Here is a 22,801-nt window from a genome sequence, read left to right on the forward strand (position 1 = left end):
GCCCTGACAGACAAGGGAGCTTTCAGGGCTGTTGGATTGCTCGGGGGCGGGGGGGGGCAGATTGTTAGGAGGCAAATAGTCCTGGTAAGAGTAATCCTACAAATGGAACAGACAGTGTGTGTAAAATGGAGCTGAAGTTTTTAGACGTTAGATTCAGATTTGCTAAATCAGCAATGGTGAAGTATTGTCAACAGAGACAAATTTGGCATTGACAGAGATTTGGGGTGGCACCAACGATATGGGTGCAGCCACCAGATGGGCTGCATTGCTTTACAAATTGTTTTGCCATATCAAAAATTTCCTACCAGAGAGCTAAACCAATGAAAGAGTGTGTAAGGAACAGTTTTGCTTTTAATATGGCCCAAGTGACCTGACGGCTATTTTCCATCTCTAGCTTCTGTATGCTTTTGGTTTAGGGAACTGTAGTAACTGCCAGCATCTGCTTCTATCTGCTTGGGAGTTGGTTTCATTTTGGGTTTGCATATCAACTACTATGCTCTATGTCTGCGACTTTTAACTCCAAGTATCAATCTCCGTACTAAATCATCACCAAGTAACCTTCCATTCTTCTTTTCCATGATGCCCATCTAATCACCAGCTACGAACACACAGCTCCTGCGTGCATGCCGTCAGAATGAGTCTGAGCTGCTCAAACCTCAACTCCAGCCTGAACACAAATTTTTGTCTCTGCAGGAATATCAGGAGAAAAAAAAAGTCACCAGGGCTACCAGTTCTCGTTATTGTTTGTATTTATATTTTTGATTCAACTTCTTTTCTCCTTGAGGTTTTGATTCCACCAGTTTTGTTTGGGTTTGATTGGGCTTGCTTTTTTTTTTTATTGCTCTCCCTCTTCTCATTTTGTTTTCTCCATTCTTTCATTGGAGGCAATGAGCCGTCCAGCGGTCGGAACTCCCCTGTCCCTTATCGGCCCGACAGCCGCCCTCTCACTCCAACTTACGCTCAGGCCCCTAAACATTTCCATGTTCCAGGTAGGAGCTGGCACTGTATGTGTCTCGGTGTCCTGTCACAGTGTAGAATGTAGCCTTTGTAACTTTTGTCTTGTCTCCATTGTTTCGTGCTGTTTACCATGGGGTGCGCCCTCAGGGTTGGGAACTGCTCCTGGCCTTGCTGAGAGGAGTAGTGCGGCAAGAAATGGGAGGGGGGGTGTGTTCATTGTGATTTTTACCTGTTTTGTTGGTCAGGTAATTCACTGTTAGAATGTCTTGGTTTTCAGGGTCTGTTGATGGCCTGTGAGCTGGATGTGAGCTATGTAGGGCTTGATTTTTCTCCCAGTTGCACCAGCTGAGCACCAGCATAACTCTGCTAACTTTGGAGGACCTGGTTTTGACTCACATGCAGAAAAGAGTTGACTAGTGAGCCATTACATGTGTTGTTCCTGCAGATTGTTGTGAGTTGTTTCAGTGTTGAACCCAACAGTTCTAGTTTAGTGTTCCCTTTTTTTTTTTTAAAGCAGGTGAGGATGGTTTTTTACTTGTTTTGTGCAATGGCTTGGTGTCCTCAGAGAGACCTGCAGATCCATAAGGATATGTATGCCTTAGGATGTCCTCTCTATAAAGGGCAGTCTGTGTTTTGAAGTGAGCTGCACAGTTCTTCCAGCGTCTGAGAGAGTCATCTGTGTAGGATTTTGATGGAATGAGAGTGTATGTCCCTCGGCCGTGGACATCTTCTGACTGCATTAGTGCTAGCTGAAAGCCCTATTATATCCAGTTATTCTTCAGGTCTCCTTCAGTCTAGTATCCCTTCGCACTGCCAGAGGTTACTGGTCTTCCTCCTTTCCTCAGATCTGGCAGATAAACTGTTTGTGGGAACTTCCCTTTCAGTCAGTGTGACCTGGCTTGGCTAAGGTAGGCTGTTTTAACTGCTTAAGCTAACCTGGCTCACTTTGACTTGCATAAGCTAAAGCGCACGTGCATGAATAGCTCTGAGTAATAATCTCTAGCATGGTGGGAGAGCTGTCCTCTTCAGCTGGCACAGTTCAGCCACAGAAGGAGCTCTGTTCCTATCCTCCTTATAACTTTCTGGTATAGATGTGCGCAAAGTACTGCATGACTACCTTTGTAATGTTTATACCTATTTGCTGGTCAAGTATCCATAACAGATCACTAACAAGAATGAAATACGTCAGTGTCTGTGTGTGCAATGAATTTGCTTGTTTAGGCAAGGATGTAGGGTTCTGCAGAGTAAGATTTGCCTCTGTTTCAATAGATTTTTAGGGTTAGCTTTCCTTAATGCCAAAGGCTGGGTTGTCTCCTGTAGCACTTTAATTGGATCTGTGATACGCAGCATGTATTTCTAGAATGCTTTTTCATCTTTCATTCTAATGTAACTGAAAACTTTTTTCAGGCAGTATGAAGTAGCAAAATGGGTTTCTGACATTAATTTTCTAGTTCCCAGTAGCTCATTTTGGTCTTCTAGTAAGATTTTAACAGATTTTTGCACTGTAGCACTGATTTTGGGTTAACTTTTGTATTTGTAGCTGTGCCAAATACATGAAATGTTGTCTTGGGTGGGAAGGTAGTTCAGAACAAACTGGTTCCTGTCTTAAATGATTATTTGTAAAAATACAGTATCTTTTAGACATGCTGTAGATCTACTGCATTAGAATTCTAGGAAGTCTTTTTATTCTGATTTACATTGATAATATGCAATGTGGTGGGCCTTACATTAAAAAAATTACAAAAAAGAAATAAAAGCTATCCTTGTGGCTTGAGAGTTAGTAGTATATCAGTTAACGGTTTATAAAGCATCCTTTTGACTCACTGAGGTGTAGGTGTTGTCGACTGTTCAAAATAGTGTATTAGGCAGTTATTTTGTTCTCTGGATTTTGAAGTGAATTGTAGGCTCACTGCATTCTCCTCTGCTCAATCCAGCCAGTTGGAAAGAAAATTGAGCTGTTATGACGGAAGCACAATTTTCCACAGAAGTTATTTGGGGTAGTTTTCCCCAAATGGCTTGTATCTTCACCATTGAAATGTCTTGCTTGTTTGCATTTCTTCTCTAACTTTTATCCCACTGATAATCTTTTGAATGTTTAAAATAAATGGTTCATGACTTGGATGCATCCTCATGTTACAGAATCAGCTCCAAAGGACTTCATACCACATGTCTTTGACTTTTCACTTGTTCTTATGTTTTCTTTTCTTTAAATAATCTGATTTTGTATAATACTAGAAATAGCTTTCTGGCTTTTTCTCATGCTGCGTCCTTGATTTGGTCTGTCTATTGTTTTAGTGTTGGAGTTATTTTTATTTACAACTGAAGTAGTTTTCATATTCCCATTTTTCTGTTTCTCAATTTCACAGATCAAGGTGTCAACATTTACAGAAAACCGCCCATCTACAAACAACATGGTAAATGACCTTTCCCTTTTTATTTCAAAACTGAAGTGTCAACTAAATTAAAAGGCATGCAGACTAGTGAAAAGCATTCAGTTTTTACTTTGTGACCATAAAAAATTAGTAATCCAAGCTTGAAACAGCTGTTACTGCATGTCCTGCTGAGTGATTATGTTTTAAAGCATGATGTTTCCTTTCGATCATCTGGTTTAAATCTTAGCCACATTGATATTAATGGCAAAATTGCCATTAACTGGGATCTTGCTGTCTCTCTAGCATTATGATACCTTCCTGTATTTCACTTCTTGAAGTTTGTATTTTCAGAATACAGGTATTGATCGTGTTAAAATGGATTAATAACAGACTGTTCCCTGACAGGGACTTCATGGAATATCCTTATTTTAAACAGACGAAGTACAATAATTTATTTCAACAGCAAAGACAGAGATGTTATTATCAGACTGGAATTCGAAATATACATGTGGCTTTAATTAAGAATCTTTAATTACTGAAGATAACATAGGTGACTTATCACTGACAGGACTAATTTGATTCTCAAGCCTTGTGATATAGCTCAGGTAGTACACTATACTTGTTTTTCCAGGTATTTGGGTTCTGAGTTGGACAGCCGTGTTAGTGCTGTAATCTTTTTGGTGTAGACGATGTTATAGCAAGTCTGAAATAACAATGATGGCAGAAGCCCACTGCTTTGCCAGTCTTTAGTACTGCAGAACGAGGTCCTGGTTATAATGGAGCATGTTCACTCTTCCCTTCTGCTGTGAATAGAAAACTTTGAATAGGAGATGATTTTTATGTAATGTGGTGACAGATGGATGACTCCACTTTTTAAAGCCTTTGAGTTTGCAAGCCTTTGCAGACCCTTTATCCAATCAAATGTATTTAGGGTTACATAGCAAATTAGCAGTACCAGGGTTTAAATGAACAGCTGGCTGAGTGCCACTGAGCTGAGATGATCAGGAAAGCCCGGGAAGTCCATTCTGTAGTCAGGAGTGAGCATTGCAAATAACACTGCTATGGTATTACATCAGGGTTTTTTCCTCTTTCTTTTTTAAGTTTCAAACCGTATGCTCATTTTGGAAAAAGTCTTAACATTATTTTTGTTTATTTTTATGGTTTTAATGTATCTCCTCACCTCCCATTAACATGTGAATGTTTAACCACTGACATCACCAATTCTAATACGTAAGTACTGTTTGAAGTCATGCTTTTGTAAACTCTGACCAGCTTCCTCCATACCTGTAATTATGCTTAGAGTTTCCCCATCATAAACTGCTCAGAATTCCCAATGATATCTAATACTGATGTTCCTAAACTACCCTGAACTTGTTGGATCAGCAACACAGTGCTTCACTTTGTTAACAGATTTCTTTCTGTTTAAAAAAAAGAGAAAAGGAAAGAAAGTCCAGAATCTTTGCTTCTGATACAATAGCTTCACATAAGAGAATGTGATTTGAGCTAGCAGTTTGCAGATAAGAGGTAGTTAAGGCTGGTTTTAATGTAAACTGAATCCGATTGGATTTTTTTTTTTAATGTCAAGAAGTGAAAGCCATAATGCACATGCTGACATGCTTTTAAGAGTCTTTGGCTTAGACTGGAATCTTAAATGGATGCCCAACTGCTGAGATAGTTTATTGGTGAAGCTCATTTCATTGCAAGTGCCTTTCCCTGCCAAGTTGACCTGAATGGAATTTAGTATTTATTAATAAATTCACATCTACTTTTACTACTACTGCATGCTAATAAGCACGGCATGCAGCTGAAGAAATCCACTGGTTAAACAAGCGTATTGGTTTCAGATTTCTTTTTTGTTGATTTTGCAGCTTTTCACAGAAACATAGGAAATAAGTAGCGTTAAAATTAGTGCTGTTCCTCTGAACTATTTGGTTCTTTGCCCTAGAGGGAAGACAGATCACTACATAAATCTAGTTTCATCTTCAATAATAATCAGCTGCCCTTAGGAGATACTGGCAAATACTGTTAGATTGAATTTTCTCACTCTTGTCTAATCATTCTAACACTCTGCAACCCTTGTAAAATCCAAAGCTGATTTGGGGTAATTTTGGGGGTGGGGAGGAGAGGAAGGTTTGATCTATTGGCAAGAGAAAGACATTACTTTGCTTCAAATTGCAATTAGAAAAGCAAAACATGAAAATGCTTGCTTTTGAAAATCAACTTCTTGTAAAGTATAAAATTTTGCCAAAATAAGGAAGACCTTTATATTGGTACAGATTATTACATAGCTAAGTTCCCTGATTGCCATCTAGATGCAGCTGCTTTGGCAGCACAGAGCAAGTCCTCCGAGGATATCATCAAGTCCTCCAAGTTCCCAGCAGCTCATGCACCAGCACCCAACGAGATACCAAAGATTGAGACGGACCACTGGCCAGGTCCTCCCTCTCTTGCGGCCATAGGTATGCAAAAAAAAATTATACAAGTGATGCGGCGTAACAGGTACTGGTAACCGAAGTAGATTAATACTGGAGCTGTAAAAATGGCTAGTGAAGATTGTGTCCACTCCAGGTGTTCACCAGTGCAGTTCTTCTGGTGAGACCTGCGAGTGTCTGTGAATTTAAAACTATTGAATAGCACTGAGTGGAAGAGGTTTTGCTAAAGGACTTTGGAATTGATCACACAGATATTAACCCATAAACAAGTTAAGTGAACTTCCATACAGTAGCTTTAAAAATGTGGTGTGTCACACAAGCCTGACTTCTTTCAGTTATTGTCTATTTAATCTTTTAGTCCTAAACTAACAGGAAATATTCCACAGAAAATACAATTGCTTCCAACCAATGACTAATTTCATGGCAAGAAGCAATGACTGAAGAGAAACAATTAATGGATTAAAAAAAGTCCTTATTTTCAGTTACTGTTTCTACAGACTTTGTATGTTGCTTCTGTGTTGTAGCACTACAGATATCTTACTTTCTTTTCTTTAAGTCATATGCATCATCATTTTAAATTTTTATTTGTTTGTTTTGTAATTTTTTCCCTCTGTTAATTTTCATTGACCACTATAGCATAAAATAAGCTATCTAGCCTGGTTCATTTATGAAGTCACGTCTGAAACAATAGAAGTGCTGCCTGTTTCAGGTTTCTTTGAAGGAGAGTGTATGGTTTTCATCGCAATGTAATTTTCATAGAAGTGCTGGGAGAGGAGACACAGGGTGGGAGAGCTTAGTGACCAATTGAAGAAGCTGCATATGCAGTGGCAATTTTTTGAAAATGTCCTTTATATAGGATTGCAACCTGACAAACATTACAGCCACAGGGAATAACATCTGCGTCCTTGAAACTCTCCTGACAATGCTTGTGATAACTACAGCGTTATTATGTCATATGTCTGAGGTAGAGCCTTTGTTGGAAATTTTGGCTCTCAGCTCAGTATCTAGCCAGTGGATGAAAACTTTTAATTGTTTCCAGTAACACTACTTTGTATATTGGCTATCAGGTGATTTTTGTTACACCTGAGAAATTAAAAATGAATGTTGGGAAACTATAAAGATAAAAATGTACTCATGGATCTATTTTATTCAGAAATAAGAAGGCATCGTACAAGATTAATCACTAAAAAACAAACCCACAAACCCCAGGTTTTTCGGCTTGTCTGATTTTCTGAGTCTGATATTTTGCTTACAGAGCTAGAATGAGCTCAACTGTCAAAAAAAGAAGTATTACTGTTATTGTACTGAAGTCTTGCAAAAGACTGAGATACTAAACAAAATAATAAATAATTTAAATACAAACAAATTATTTCTCCATAACTTTTTGTCTTTCTCCGTATTAGCACCAATTTAACACTGCTGTACAAAACATTTAATTGATAGAAACCTTCTGATACTTTCATTGCAAAATGTAGTTTTCATTCAGATCAGTTGCTGAGTTTGTCTAGCATAGGATTGGTGAATAACTATATTGGGATGTAGCCTGATAGAAAAAAATAAAACTGCTGTGTAAATGCATCCAGTGTATTCATGGAAGTGTCCTAGTGTCCAAACTGAACTATTTCTTAAGAATATTCAAGAAAATAAAAATTATTCAATAAAAAGGAAGGAACTAATATGTAGAGCACCTATGTCTTAATTAATTTTAGCTTTATCAAATGGAGAGTTTACTTTGTTTCAGACTAAAAATAATGCCTTATTTATTCCAAATATGAGTGTCCATTTAGGAGATTAATGTATTTTAATTTTCCATTTGAAATGTTTATTCACATTTGCTTTTTGGAGTCTAGATGAAAGCATAAATGTAAATCAGACTTTAAGTTTTCAGCCAATGATACAGTTACTGGAAACCCCATCTTTCCAGAACTAGCAATCTGAGCTCCTTTTTTCTACTACATTGATTCATGGCTTTTGTATCCGGGACCATTGCTTAGTTTGGAACTCACGTGCAGTTTAAGTTCTTGTTAATTTTATAAGAAGCCTGATGACCATAGGGCAGGCTATCTGGGTGAGTTTTATTAAGAGTGAGTTTTGAAAAAGCCTTGTGAGTCTGCAAGAAAATACCACTTTATTTATTCAGTAAATCAGACTGACCAGTACTTTGAACTAGCATTGAAATCTTCAAGCTGCAGTTGAACTGATACACAAAGCTCTTTCTGTACTGTGGTTTTACGGAAGCAGGAGCTGACATGAGACGCAGATCAAGTGGAAGAGAGGAGGATGATGAGGAGCTGCAGAGACGCCGGCAGCTGCAGGAGGAGCAGCTCATGAAGGTGGTTATAACCTTGTCTTTATGCTGTTTCTGAACACCATCCAAAAAGTGCTCCTTTGTTTTCTGTAAGCAATTTCTACTAATGCCTCGATCAGCTTTGTTTTATTGATATTTATTTTAATTGCCATTTATAGCTCAACTCTGGTCTGGGACAATTGATATTGAAAGAAGAGATGGAAAAGGAGAGTCGCGATAGGTCAGCCCTTTCTGCCAGTCGTTACGATTCTCCAGGTAATTCATGTAGGCAATAAAGCTATTAATAAACGGTGAATAATGAACACCACATATATACAATTCAAGCGGTCTCCCAGAAGAGAGACCACTGGGAAGATCACTTGATATGTGTGTATGTGGTGTTCTCCCCTGAAAGAGTGGCCTACTTCATTAGCTGGTTTTGGTGAGAGGAGGAGGGTTGTGGTTGTTTTTTAATTAGAAGAAACTGTCACATCACATCACACATATGCTAATAGGCTGGGTTATTAAATTACAATAACATGTTTTGCTTAAACTGGTGGTTCCTATCGCTGTTTAGTCTCTCCTCCCAGGGACAGAAGATCAGCAACATTTACCAGTGAGGCTGCATATTCCAAACACAGCCAGTGTTTTGGCCTTGGCTGACATTTTGATTCGGTGTATTCTGTTCCAGAGCAAAGGCACAAAAGTCAACTTTGGTTAATTGGTGGCTTAGATTCTTGGCCTCATTGAACATTTTGATCTGTGGCCTTCTTAGATCTCCAGAGAAGAAGGGTTTGGGGGTTTTATTTCACTCTATTCATCCACTGGTCATTGTAGCACAGCAGCTGTACCTCGAGCCAAGAAGGGACAAGATGAGTCTCTTTGGAGTCATCCACTGTAGTAGCTGCCAAGCAAACCAAGATTTCCTTGTGTTCCCTGTTGTATAAGTGTGTTGCCTCTATTTATGGTCTTGGACAGAATGTCTGTGGCTCTCCCTCACTATCTGTAATTTTTACAGGGCCAGAGTATACCTGCTCAACTCGGAGGTTATGATTTTTTCATTAACCTTAGCACAGGTTGGAGGACTCCTGTATTGGAGATGTATCCATCCCTCTTTGCAGTGAAAATCCGTGCAGTTATCAGTTGCCTTTGCTGGAATTAGTGGTACCCTTCCCAAAGCTGCTTATTGCTGCCAGCAACAGTGCCTCAAGTGCTACATTCCCTGCCCTTCTGTGGTAAAAATAACATTAAAAAACCAAAATTTGCATTCTTATATGGAGGATCATGTCTGAAGGAGCTGTATTAACTGTAGAGGTGCTACTGATCATTATGCTGACAATCTTTCTATTTATCCATCTTTTTATCTGTATTTCAAAACACACCCTTGACATTTCCACATTGTTTTTATCTTGCTTGTGCAATTTCTGAGGTCAGCGCAAATGCTAAGTTGAATGCCCCCAGATGCCTTATTTCACTTGCGTTTCAGATGAAAGCAGGAGTCACAGAGCTCTGTTGAATCATGTCATGTTCTCAGAAGTGTCACATCATGTGCAGGATAACTATCATTTTGGATCAGAATGCCAGATTCTCAAACTTGTTTGAATTCACTCAGCACTGCCCATTCTGATTGTTCTCCTGTTGAAGTCAGTACCAAAACATCTGTCAATTACTATGTTACAGGACCAAAACTAATAGCCTTTTCTCCTTTGTAGCAAAAAATGGCAAACTGAAGCATGTGAATACAGAGAGAATGGAGTGAGCTAGTCAAATGTATCTTGGCTTCTGCAGCAGCAGAAGCTGGGAGCATGAGTGCAATAGGAGTTGCAACAGGAAGGACAGAAAAGAAATCCATGAAAGGTTCAGAGGGTATAACGATATGTGAACCATGTGTGCCACTTAGGAGAGTGGAATTGAATGGATCTGCATGGGAGACTTAGCAGGGAACCTCTCCAGACAAATACTGCTGATCTTGTATTCTCCTTGTCCTTTATCTTGGTCCCATCATAAGATGCACAGCAATATTTTATCTAGCTAAGGACTAAAAAGTTATTTTGCTCTCTTGTCTGATCCTTGAGCATTACTTTTAACTCAATGGAGACCACTTTGATTTTGAGCCTAGGAAAATCACCGTGTCCCTTCTTGATGACGTGCCACCATGGCATGATAATGCAGCGTGTAACTTATAGAATGTATGGAAGGTTGTGGTGAGTTTGGGTTGAGATGTTAGTTTCTTAAAGTCAGTGTGTCTTGGTTGTATATATGCTTACCTCTTTTAACTGTGTTTTTTATGCTAGTTGATTCCTCAAATGTTCTTGTTTTTGAGTTTCCATGGGGTTTTTCCAGTAAAAGTTTTTTCCCTTCCTCATTCAACAGCACATGCTTCAGCCTCCAAAACCTCTTCTCTCCCTGGCTATGGAAAAAATGGACTTCACAGGGTAAGGAGATGGTGATTTTGAGAAGTGAAAGGTGGCTTTAATCATCCATGGTATTTATTTCTATATTAACTGTATTGGATTTTCAGTTTGATCAAGGTTTCTTATAAAACCATCTGAAGTCAGACAAAACCTAATTTCCCTTCCCACAAACTACATTGTTAAAAAGGCAAAAAAGCAATGCAAGAAATGATGTGAAAATTGAGGGGGAAATAAAAGGCTTTAAAGCAATTTATTTCTCCACGTATATCAACCTGCTTGTGAAGTCATGAACTGTGAATTTATGTGCATGTCACTCTTTTCCTGTTACAGCCGGTGTCTACAGATTTTGGTCAATACAACAGTTATGGGGATGTGAGTGGTGGTGTTAGAGGTAAGGCTGAGGAGCCTTTTCATATGCCACTTCATTACTGAACATGTTATCATGTTTGATCATTTCTGCTGTTTTATTTTAAGGTTGTGGATGTGGTTACTTTTATTTGCTCAGTACATTTTAACTTCCTCTGGTAAACTCAACAGTTAACTCAAACTCTGCAAATACCTATTAAAAACTTTGGGTTTATTTTTCTAAATCCACTACGTGGAGCTGATCTTTGTTTATGCCAAGGGACTGCTTTAGCATTGGTGCAAATAGAAAGCAGGTAATGTGTATATTATCAGGAATAAGTACTGAGTTCTGTTACAGTGTTTTCTTTCTCTGAAAATTACTTTCCACTGCACAGTCTGAAAGAACGTGCCATGGTGAAGAAAGGAGGATAATGCCTTCTAATCCCCATTGCCTCTCACGATTTTCATTAGGACATTGAGCTAGATGTGATATCAGTCATTGCTTAATAAAAATTGACAATTGATGTTTATGAAAGTTATGAAACTTTGAGAGTTAATGTTTTGAAATGGTTTGATCTGAGAGAGAGAGAGAGGCTAGTTATCTCCAAAGTTAGATTGATCCCAGCTATCTTAGATACCCTACAATCACGCATCTTTGTTGGTGCTTGTGTCTCTTCATAGACCGTGGAGGAATCTAGACAGCTACCTGATGGCAGAGGTTAGGTGAGGTGAATCCTGCTCTACACATTTGAATTCTGGTTGGCTATTTATTCACTTGATCATGGTTTTGTGCTCTTAATATTTCCAAAGTGACTTGATTTTCCTGAATAAGAAGCCTGCTCAAAATGAAAAGGGCTGCAGTATTGGAGTGTTTGACTCTACTAAGTAAGTCCAAAATTAGGAAGGTTGCTGGCCTTGGAGAATCAAGGTGGGATTTTCAAAAGACCAGGTAGACCAAAAGACACAAGGATTATCTGGTAAATTGTGACTGATTCCTGTTCTTCCACACTCTAAAGCTGATGAGATTTCTCTTTTGCTTTTCAGATTTCCAGGTAGAGTACGGGTTTTCATCAATCAACTGACAACAGAACTAAAAGCATCTACTTTCTTGCTGAAGTCTGAATTTCTGCTACAGGGAAGGGTTTCTTAAGACAATAGCTTTGATTTTCCTGCATGTTTAAGCATAATCACCAGTGTAGATTCTTATCAACAAAAAACAGGCACAGCTTCGGATTCCTCCTTGTTACTTCCTCAGAGCTGGGTTGAGACAGCTCACACCAGTTCTGTGACTTGCTCTGTAAAATCCACTGTCTGTTGATACGTGAGTTGTCTGTAATAGTCCTCTCTGGACAGCTGAGGGTGGATTTATTTCCAGCCTCTCTAGTACTGACCCCAGAGACATATAGAAAGTCTCTTCTGGAGGCAATTTTCTCCCATACCTGGAGCCTTGAACTGCTTGTTTTTACCCTGGAATTTGCTCTCCAGACAAGATGGCTGATCAATAGTTTTCTACAGTGCTGCCATCACAGAAGAGCCAGTAAGAGGTGTGCTTGCAAATATAAACCCTTTTACTCCAAATCCTGTCTGTAGGGTTTTTTCCAGAATGGTTTGAGTCTGGCTGGCTCCTCAGCACAATCGCAGTGTGAAATGGCAATGTAAGAAGGGGTTTAATTACTTGGATAATTTTGTTAATGGTGTATCAAAATCATGATGACTGGAAAGAGAATAAGATTATGGGAGGAGAAAGGAGTTGTCCATGTATTGTGCTCAAAACATTATTTCGTTAAGAGCAGTACCTGTGTCAGAACAGCACCTTTTTACCTTGTCCCTGTTTGTGTTCATAGTAAAAATTTCCCATTGTAGAGACCAAAAAAAAAAAAAAATCCCTTAGCTGATACAGTAAGTGACAGGAAGGAAAGCCCAGAGGTGTAAGAGTGCTTTGTGTGCTGTTGGGTGGGATCTGAATTAATGCTTTTGTGTATTTGTCCAGAGAAGAATCCTACCTAGTCACTGGGGTGGGAAAGGGCCCACCACTCTCTCAGGGTCCTCAGGTCCACCTCAGGGGTGAAGTTGTTACGCTCAGTGGGGAGCTGTCACCAGCTGTAGCAGTGACAGAAGGCTGTGGTGGCAGAGAGGACCGAAGGATCCCTCTGCGTGCCTCAGAGGAGTAATAAATGGTAGCCATGGCAGTGATCTATATGATAAGACTAAATATTAAGACTTGAAGGAAGTCTCAGGGCAAATTCACCTTTGTTTTCACCACTACTTGAGTGCCTTTACCCTCTGTGTGTGTAACCTATGTGTCTGATGTATACCTGTATCTGATGCAGTCCCTTCCGGATGGTCATGTCCCTGGAATGAGAATGGACAGAGGAGTATCTATGCCTAACATGTTGGAGCCAAAGGCAAGTGCAGATGTTATTCACTTTCCTTCAAGACAGTGAAGAATTGACTGTGAAATGCAGATGAAATATGGGAAATGTCTTGGTTCCCTTGTTTTTCTTTATCTCACCTCAGTCCCTGCTCCTTACGTGCCAAACCTCTCCCTTTGTTCTGGACTTTGCCTGTTACAGGTGTTAGTGCTCAGGTAGGCTGAGGGCAGCCCAGGTTGTGCTTCTTGGGTTAAGGAGGCTTTTCTAGAGACAAAATGAAGGTACTGAAGATGCTCAATAGCTAGTTCCCTGTCAAGCTTCCACTAGCCAAAACAGCAGGCCAAACTCGATGGGAAAGTCTCAGACCTGTCAGGTTAGAAAAGTGAGGCAGAATATTGTGGGTCACAACACACTGTTGAGGTTGTCTTAATTTAAAAATAATGGAATACATGGATCTTTGTTTCAGATTGGAAGTTAGATACCTACATGCTGTCTGGATGTGTTCTTTAGCTCTCAGCACTGCTTGCCTGACACTTTTCAATAGTGTTGAATTCCCTATGTAGGAAATTCAGGAGATTTATTGGAAAAAGAGGCAATGTCAGCTGAATATAATTTAAGATATAAATTAAAATGCTTTTGCAGCTATGTCTAGAGATGTCTGAGTCAAAAATGAACATAATATATACAGGGGATTCAACCACAGATTTAAAACTGTGTTTTAAATCTTGTCACTTTCTCTGTTGCTGGTGAACCTTCCAAGAAATCATGATTTTGCCAAAGTTACAAGGATCAGCATTTCTGCAGTTAGGTGAGGAGCTCGTTTTGCAAACCAGATTACTACTTGTGCTTCCCAGTCACCTCCAGACAAACTGTACAAGGCAATAACCCTGGTTTTATAAGCTGAGATCCCAGTGCAATGGATATTAACAAGTGTTTTTATATATTATTTAAAAAAGACCTTGGGGACATCCCCAACTCCTGAGATACTACTTTTTATTCCAAATATTTTTTCTTTCAGTGCAATAGGAATTCTTACAGCCACCACTGCTGTTGATGCACCCAGTGATTTAAAATGGTGACAAATTGGGTGACAAATTCTGTCAGTATTACTAATGATAAAATTTATTGGAATTTTCATGAGATAATAGATCACTTTCTGTTGATGTTAATAAAGGTGATGCGAGACCCTCAGCAGGTGTGAGTTGGCAGTATTTTTATTCCTGTCCATGGTCCAACATTAACTTAAACCTGATAAAGTAAAAGAAGCCAACTCAAAGTCAGCATGAAACACATGGAAAGTGAAAATTAGTAAACTTAAGAATGACCATATCTTACCAAATCGTTCTTCAGAAAGGACAGAATTTGTGCATCCTACCACCCCAGACTGGGACATGCCTTGTTGTGAATATCTAAATATAAAATGTACTTATGACCGTAAATCTTGACTTCAACTCTGCCTGTTTAAATATGAAAAGTTACATTTTAGTTTCCTATGATGCTGTATATGGTAGCTGTTTCCAGTATCAAACATAAACAATGTAATTCAAAGTATAGACTTAATTGTACAACTGTGACAATGTCAGAATCTCCTAAGAATCATATCTTACAATTGGTATGTAAGCACACGTTATTTAAATTATTATTACTTACAATAAACTCAGTGGTGTGTTCATTGATGCCTGAATCTTATTTATTATATTTCTGAAAAGTTCATTGGGATAATTGTTGACAATAGAATGAACTTAATTGCCTAGTACTGCACAGAAGTTGATTAGGTTGAATTTCTTCTGATGTTAAAATAATTGAATTAATAGTATTTGATAATAGCTCAGCTATCTCTCCAGGAGAGTTTTGGTGGTCTCACTCTTGTTCCCAGTGGGCAAGTAAAACAAGACGCATAAATAACAGTAAAGGCTGAGCCAATCACCACAAAAGTCTGCAGAAAAACTTCATTGATTTCAGTAGGGGTTGGACAAGGACCTCACTGGGAATGCTGCTTTCCTACCCGGCAGAGACATGCAGTGAGAAGGGCTATAGAGAGGCTCTGTCAGATGGAACATGAGCTCTCTTAGGTCATACCAGGCATTTATGGAAGTGTCTGCCCAAGGGAGAAAAAAACTAAAAGAGAGTTTTATTTGCCAGGGATGATTCCAGAAACTGATTTTAAGGCATGTCGTTTTCTGAAACCGTTTCTAAGCAGCGTTGTTTCTGTTGGTTAGACTGATTTGAGACCTACTGATGGGTAAACATTTTACTTCAAACAAAGAACCTGTACATGTAAAACAAAAATTATTTATGCATTCAGGAATTTATTATTGGCTGGTAACTGATATGTATAAGTTCTGGACATTCTTTGCAATGTAAAAGGAAATCAAGGGAAATGTTAACATGAGATGTGCTGGACACATATTCTTCAGAAGCAGATGAAGGTCTGTAAGACAAATATGTTTACAAAAGTATCTCTCTTAATCCAAGTCTGTATGGCACAGCCAGAAAGCACAGTGGGCAGTTGTTTCAATTCTTTAACTATCCAAAAAGGCAAATAAAATCATGTGATGAATTCTATTGAATGCAGTGGCTTCCACGAATGGGTATCTTACTTGTTCGGAGTTGCTGCTTTTTATAATGTACTTTCATCTGTTTCATCTCTTAAAAGTCTACTAAGTGTCTGTTTCCTTAGAGCTGTCCATGCTTTGGCAACCATCAGTTAAGCTAATGAGTAACAAATACATTTACCTTAATAAACTTATACATGGATGGATGAGAAAGGATATTGACTAGGGAGGACTCTGTCTGACCAAAGCCAGTTGATGTATTATATGCACCATAAAATTCAGTGGGCTAGGCAAGTACAAAGTGGCTCTACAATATGAGGTAGTTTGATACTAAGCAAGTTCTTGCTATGTCCAGATTGGCTTGTCTTTCATGCAACTTTAGGAAAAAAAGAAAAGGAAAAAAAGGTGTGATTTCCTTTGCAAAAGAAAATAAATGTTTGTGTGGTTATGAAAATGAGACACATTGTGTTCTTTCTGCTTTAGAATATAAATACATCTCTTTTTCCCCCTTTTATACATTATTAACAGATTTTTCCATATGAAATACTCATGGTGACCAACAGAGGGCGAAATAAAATACTAAAAGATGTAGACAGAACCAGGCTTGAGGTAAGAGAAGCAAGTTCCTAAATGCTCTTTCCTTCTGAAGTTGTTTGTTGTTGCACACTTGAAAGCTCAAACACTGAAGTGTGGGTCCTTGTTAGACTGGGAAGATTCCTCACCACAAAGGGGATTTAGAGGGGGGAGGAAGCAGCCACATCTCCACGAACAGTGCTGGGCCAGGAGTCCCACATCTCTGCCACCCTGCCTGTGGACAGAGCTTCTCACAACCCCCTTATGTTTTCAAGCAATTAACTATATACTTGTAAATTGGTAAAAAGCCCAAAATTGGTGAAGTGTTTTGTAGTCAATAGGATCCATATTGGAAAGGAACAATACTTTGTTTGATCTTGGATCATGTCAGCTAAGAGCCAGTGTTGGCTGTCCTTGAGGATCAAAAGTCTAACTTTCTTTAACACATCCATGAGTCCTGTGAGTTAGACTGGCTGATACCCGAAAATATGAGGATTTAAATCTCAGCCAACAAATAAAAACTGTTCACAACTTTGTGGATTAGGAAGACTTAAGCAGCCCAGTGGAAGGCTGGGGATGTTTAAGTTGTTTGTACTTATTTAATCTTCTGTGGAGATGAATGGAAGGGGCCACAAAAATTTGGGTAAGTAGCCATTTATGCACGTTTTTAGACTGTAGATATGTGATCACTAATCAGAATTCAACATTGTGTTACATTAGTGCCGCAGGGAGACACTTTCCCCATCCAGTGCCCTCTAAAATGGCTGAACAAGAAGTAATTTTGCACGAAAAATGTTTCATTGGCAGTAGTGCTGGACAGTTAGTCTGGCCAGACATCTTCCTTCTCAGAACTTCAAACGTAGTATGTCAACCTACAGCCCTTCTGTGAAGCTCTCCTGAAACCCAGTGTCTGTTTGAACTTCCATATGTAAGCAGAGGTGCCTACCTAAAGCCTGGGTCAGGGGCGTGCAGGAGCTGGGTTTGTCCTCTGGTCTATCACTGCTTGTTGGGTGACTTTAGATAAATCATTTTTCTGTCTCTTGCTTATTCAGCAACTGAAATAGTTCTCTTGATTTCCTTTGTAAACTTCTCAGACTTATCAAATTGCAAAATATTATTGATTCATTGAGCGCCTGAATTCATGAGGACTTCGATATATGTTTTGTCAAAGCATTATTATTTCCTGCAGTGGCTCTTACACAGTGACATGAAATCCCTAAGGCACTCCTATCTCTTGTTGTGTCTCTTTGGCTTTGACTGACCATTGCCTTTTCTCCTTTTTTTTTTTTTTTCTTTTTGTGTTGTTTTGTTTTTTTTTTAAAGCGTCACTTAGCACCTGAAGTTTTTCAAGAAATATTTGGCATGACGATACAAGAGTTTGACAAGTTACCTCTCTGGAGACGCAACGACATGAAGAAAAAAGCAAAACTCTTTTAATCTCCCTTTAAACAATCCAACAAAAAATGATGCATAGGATATTGTATCATACAGTCCAAACTATTTGGAAGCAACTACTTATCCACCAAAAAGGGAAAATCACATATAGGCACCTCTGTACACAGCAATTGAACAAGATGAACATTTGCCCTCCTGGAACATAGGGAGAAAATATCTGGGCTCAGAAACTACAATGGTAGCTTTCAGAGGTGTCAACCTGTTACATGATATTATACAAGATAGGAAACTGTTCTGTTCTTCTCCCTCAATGATATTCCCTTTACTTCTTTCCACAATATGATGGACTTTATTGCTAGAGCCAGGAAGTGCCCTTAGGATGCCTTGTAGACTAAAGTAGTTGTAACCACTCCAAGAACTGGAAAAGAATATACATATATATATTTAAAAAAAAATATATATATGTATGCGTGTTGGTGTGTGTGCGCACATCTATTTATATCTATCCATCTATCTATGTGTGTGCTTGTATGTGTGTGTATATATGTGTATATATATGGAGAGGAACATAGATAGATGCTCTGTAGTGAAGGAGAAGCCCTTTGTAACTTATCCACATGGTCACATTAAGTCTTTCACACAACTGTTTCTTAATTGGCACTCTTTTGAAATGGCATCTTCTTTGTCTGATAATCTGCAAAGATAGTCTGCTCACTTACATACCAGTTGAATTTCTGGAAAATGGACTCCGTGTATATATTTGCTAGGATATAGAAAGTGAATTGCTGTGTCTGTTGTCAGTCTTCCTTCTTCCACGCTTTCTGCTTGAATTAATAAGGCTGGAGCTTAACCAGTCCTTTGAATAATTTAAGATCATTTAAGTAATGGGAATGATGGAGAAGAGTCAGTTTTCTTGTAATTTAGTCCAGGAGATGGGTGGATTGGGGTGGGAGTGACAGAGTGAGAAAATGCTTTTTTAAGTGTGCCCTGGTTCGCACCCAGAGATTTCGGGACAAACTCCCTGCTAGGCATTACTAGTACAGCTCATCAGACTGCACTGGAGTTGTAGGACTTTACATCAGCAGGGAAGATGGTTCTCTGCAAGCTAACATGCAAATTCATCCCTCTTAGGGAGGAATGTTTATGAATTAAAAGGTACCATCAAGGTGCCATGCTCTGCCAATAGAGGCTTTTTGATTAAATTGCGGTTGCTGTTGTCAATATGGCACAGTGCATGGGGCCAAGCACTCTTTTTAGTTAATGTAGTTTTTCACTTGTGCTTGGAAAAGAGGGCACAGACTTTTTTTTTTTTTCCTTTCTTGAAGCGTCAAAGCTCCAGCCTTGGTTATTTTTATTTCCCTTTGTGCCTGACTTGGTTTTTGAAGACAGAGTAATCATGCAAGACAGTTTCTGAGCTGCATTGAACTTCATATTGCTTTCAGTCTTCTTCCAGTATGCTGCAGCTTAAAAAACTGCCTGTATATACTTTAACTGCTTCTGGGCAAGTCCTATACAGAGGAGGACATGAGCACCAAAGTAATTGAATGAAAGCATTGTGGCTGCAAGGTCAGCTTTTTCTCTTCCTTGGTGCTTAACTGCCAATGCATACTGCACTAATGAGCCCATCTCCTGATACAGGAGAGGGTCATTTAGGTTCTGTGTCTGTCAAAGAATATCAAGGTTTCATTTTTAATGCAGAAACTTTTGGCACTGGAGACATCAGAACCTTTGTATTTTCTGTTATATGAGACATTGGTGTTAAAATCTGGAAGTCAGGAAGGGGAAACTGTCCCATGTAGTTGTGACAGTCAGTATCACTGTATTGAGTTCTCTATATCACTAAATGGCATTTCACCATGAATTGTGCAGGACAGCCTAAATCCTGCCTCCTCTTTGCTGGTTTTGGGAAGTCCTGTTGCAACAGATCATTGTGGTTCCATTGACAGAATCTGAGTTGAAGATTCAGTATATGAGAGACAGGTCCAAGGGGTCAGCACCTGCTCCATGTCCCTAGAGCTAAGGGAATGGTGAGTCCATGGGACAAACTGGAGAATATGCTACCATACAGGTCTGGCATCACAGTCCCCACTGAACAGAAGTCCTCAGTGAACACTGTGACACACGCAATTGTGAGTAAGCTCTCTGGACATTACTGAGATTGCAGCAAGGATCAATTCAACGTGTTTTACTTCATTTTTCAGAACAAGCATCTGAAAGGGTTTTAGAGGAACGCTGGGAAATAAATGGGAATTTTAGGGGCACTGGCAGTTTGACATGTGTTTTTGAGTGCTGAAACCAAATCCATATGATAAGAGAACAGCAATGTTTTACAGTCACAGGCTTTGTCAGTGCTGGAGTCTCAGAAATTCAGTGTTTGTCACCTGCAAGATGTGGCTTAACTTTGAGCTAAACATTTGAGTTTTAATGCATTTGAAGTATAAAAATTCTCCAAATTTTCTCAGCCCACATCCTATAGATGATACTGTGCTGCTGCCTCTCAAACATAGTAGGCATTACAGGTCTTTCAGCCCAAGTCAGCTTGACAATAAACCTTTTTGATCTGAAGACTTACTCTCTCAAGGATGCGAACTGACAGTCTGCATTTTTCTGTCTCCATATCTAGATTACAGTTGAACTTCTCACAGCATATATGAATACACTACCCAGTCATTTCAGAAATGACTAAGCCGGGTTGTTTTCTCTCCTCTCCCTTCTCTCTCAAAAAAAAAAAACCCCCAAAAAAACCCAGCCTCCTACTTCTAGCCTGTGAAGATTGACAGGGTAATTTGTATCTGCCTCATCAGCTGAGAATTTACAGCTGCGATTGCAGCTTGGGAAGGAATGAAGGGAAGCCAGCTTAGATGCTGCAGAAACAATCTCTAACTGGATTTTTGGGCCACTGCTGGTTCACATCTCACTGGTGTGGAGCATAGTCAGTCAGTTCACAGCCCTCTGCACTAGACTTAATACTGCTATATTTCTGATTGAGAGCATGAAGGGTTTTCTGAGCTTCAGTTTCATGCCTGTAGTTAACTCCCCTTAACTATCCCAACCATCTACATGTAGACACACCCCAAGAGACCACCTGTCCATAAAAACCACACTGCAGCCAGCTGCAGGGGTTGGGTGTGTTTTCTGCAGTGGGCTGTTAGTGATTGTCACTGCAACATTTTCTCTGTCCTTTCATCTGGTGTTCCCACCCAATAATAACAGAAATGTAGCCCAAGGGAGAATTTTCTTTGTAAGCAATTAATCATTTTCCTAGTATCAATCGAGTAGCATTTTCTTGGGCAGTTCTTTGTAATTCCCCTTTCAGTATTCCCTTGAGACATGTCAGGGGTTGGACTAGATGATCTTTAAAGGTCCCTTCCAACCCAAACTATTCCATGAATATGCCTTAAGTACATGCTTACATTCTTCTATCTCCTGCAAAGCAGATCCAGTCAAACTCAGTGCCATCAACAGAATGTCATTGCCAAGAGGACTGAAAACTGCTTGCTTTTGTCTTGTTTTTCCCCCTTTTCTGCTTCAGGAGTGATGTAAGAGCAAAGACCTGTCAAAATATTGCAAAATAACCACACATGTGCCAAATGGGATTATGTACACATGCAGGTTCTCAAACACAGCTGCACGTGTAGCTCGTGCATTCCCCATTTGGAGTTGAGATACAGTGCAAGTAGTTAACCTGGAACTTCCAAATAGTAGGTGGCATTGAGTAGATAGTGGTCATTTAAGTTAGGAAGCTTCTCACTTGCATATGTACTTGTATTTGTGAGGCTAGTGGATACCTGTGATGTACTGAGTGTGCAAAAGGCAGGGTCAGTTTCCCACATCATGGAAGTGCCAGGTTGGCCACAAGTGACATCATTTAAAAGGCCGCCTCAGGCGTATGTGAACATTTGCAGCACCCATCCCTGGCAGTGCTTAGATGGAAGGGTGATAGCCTCTGCAGTAGTCTTCATATTAACAGGGAATCCAGAGATCTGACTTACTGGGTTTTGTGCCCTCTCCACATACTGATCCAATAATTTCCATATGAAGAAGTAGAGAGCTGTTCTGCGTTACAGTGGGAACAGCTGGCCATACCCTGTATACCTGTGCCTTAACTTAGTGTAAGCTCCAGCCTGCTGCGAGTCAGAAGTTGAAATAAATAGGTTGAAATAAATATATTGTTCATCATCTCTGAAGATAGGAGAATTAAGCCAACTTGAATAGCAGATTTGGAAATACTAAACTGTCCGCTGTTTCTCAATGAAGCAATGTGATTTATTGTGGCCTCAGTTCAGGAAGCTGAATGTAGCATCTCAACTCTGCCAGTGTCCCATCCCAAACCTGCTAAACTTTCTGTATGACTGGAAGAGTAAGTTCCTGTGAAGTTTGATCAAAGGATTTTTTTTTTTAAATTGTTTGTTATCATCTCATGCTGGTGTCATTTAGGGCAGGTTTGAGAGGCATATCAGAAACACAGTTGTTTTCAGTTTGGTTAGTAACCTTTCATTAAATATGGTTTGTGATGTATTGTGGACATAGCTGAAATGTGCTTTGGAAGGTTAGACTAAGAGAACAGTGAGTTTCTTAATAGCTGTATGTGGGACAAGAAGCTCTGTGGCTCCAGTAGTGCTTCTACTTCTGTTCAGACAGATGTCATCTCTCCTTACAAAGTCCTATAGTCCTAAGTCTGTGGGCCTAGCACTGAAGTGCTTGCTGCCCTTTCCCTGTTGCAATTTGGAAATCTTTTCTCAGCCATGTAGTTCAGATGTCCTGCTATTCAGGGGTGGTCATTAGGGATCTCTGTAAAAGTTTGTTACGCTGAAAATAGACACATTTTCAAGTGAAATCCCTTTCTGCAAGCCATGCTTCTCCTGGTCAGGTAATACCGATGGATGGAGAAGGGTTAAGTTCTGGGAAGGAGGAGGGCTAGCATCAGCTTGATTTCTCCAGGGTTTGCCAGGGTGGTGTATCGCTAACTTAGAAGAGAACGCAGGCACGAGCCTATTTCAAACTGTGGGGAAGGCAAGTTTGGAACCTATAGCTTACGAGCATCTGCATTGAAATTAATGGTATGAAGCTGTTACAACAAGTGGACAGAAAAATTCACC

At 39.5% G+C, this 22,801-nt stretch overlaps 1 protein-coding gene across 1 annotated transcript in view; it reads left to right on the forward strand.

The window, feature by feature from the left end:
- ABLIM1 (actin binding LIM protein 1) overlaps positions 1-18,272 on the forward strand; it is a 51,473-nt gene extending 33,201 nt beyond the window's left edge. Inside the window, 10 exon segments of the mRNA XM_009706155.1 lie at positions 3,324-3,371; positions 5,648-5,788; positions 8,003-8,094; positions 8,228-8,333; positions 10,422-10,483; positions 10,793-10,853; positions 11,852-11,859; positions 13,138-13,212; positions 16,263-16,343; positions 17,631-18,272. Coding sequence (XP_009704457.1) covers positions 3,324-3,371; positions 5,648-5,788; positions 8,003-8,094; positions 8,228-8,333; positions 10,422-10,483; positions 10,793-10,853; positions 11,852-11,859; positions 13,138-13,212; positions 16,263-16,343; positions 17,631-17,744 — 788 coding nt within the window. The 3' untranslated portion in view covers positions 17,745-18,272.
- Positions 18,273-22,801: the final 4,529 nt, after the last annotated feature.

The sequence above is a fragment of the Cariama cristata genome, unplaced genomic scaffold (genome assembly GCF_000690535.1).
Source record: "Cariama cristata isolate BGI_N322 unplaced genomic scaffold, ASM69053v1 scaffold18918, whole genome shotgun sequence".
NCBI classification, from domain to species: Eukaryota; Metazoa; Chordata; class Aves; order Cariamiformes; family Cariamidae; genus Cariama; species Cariama cristata.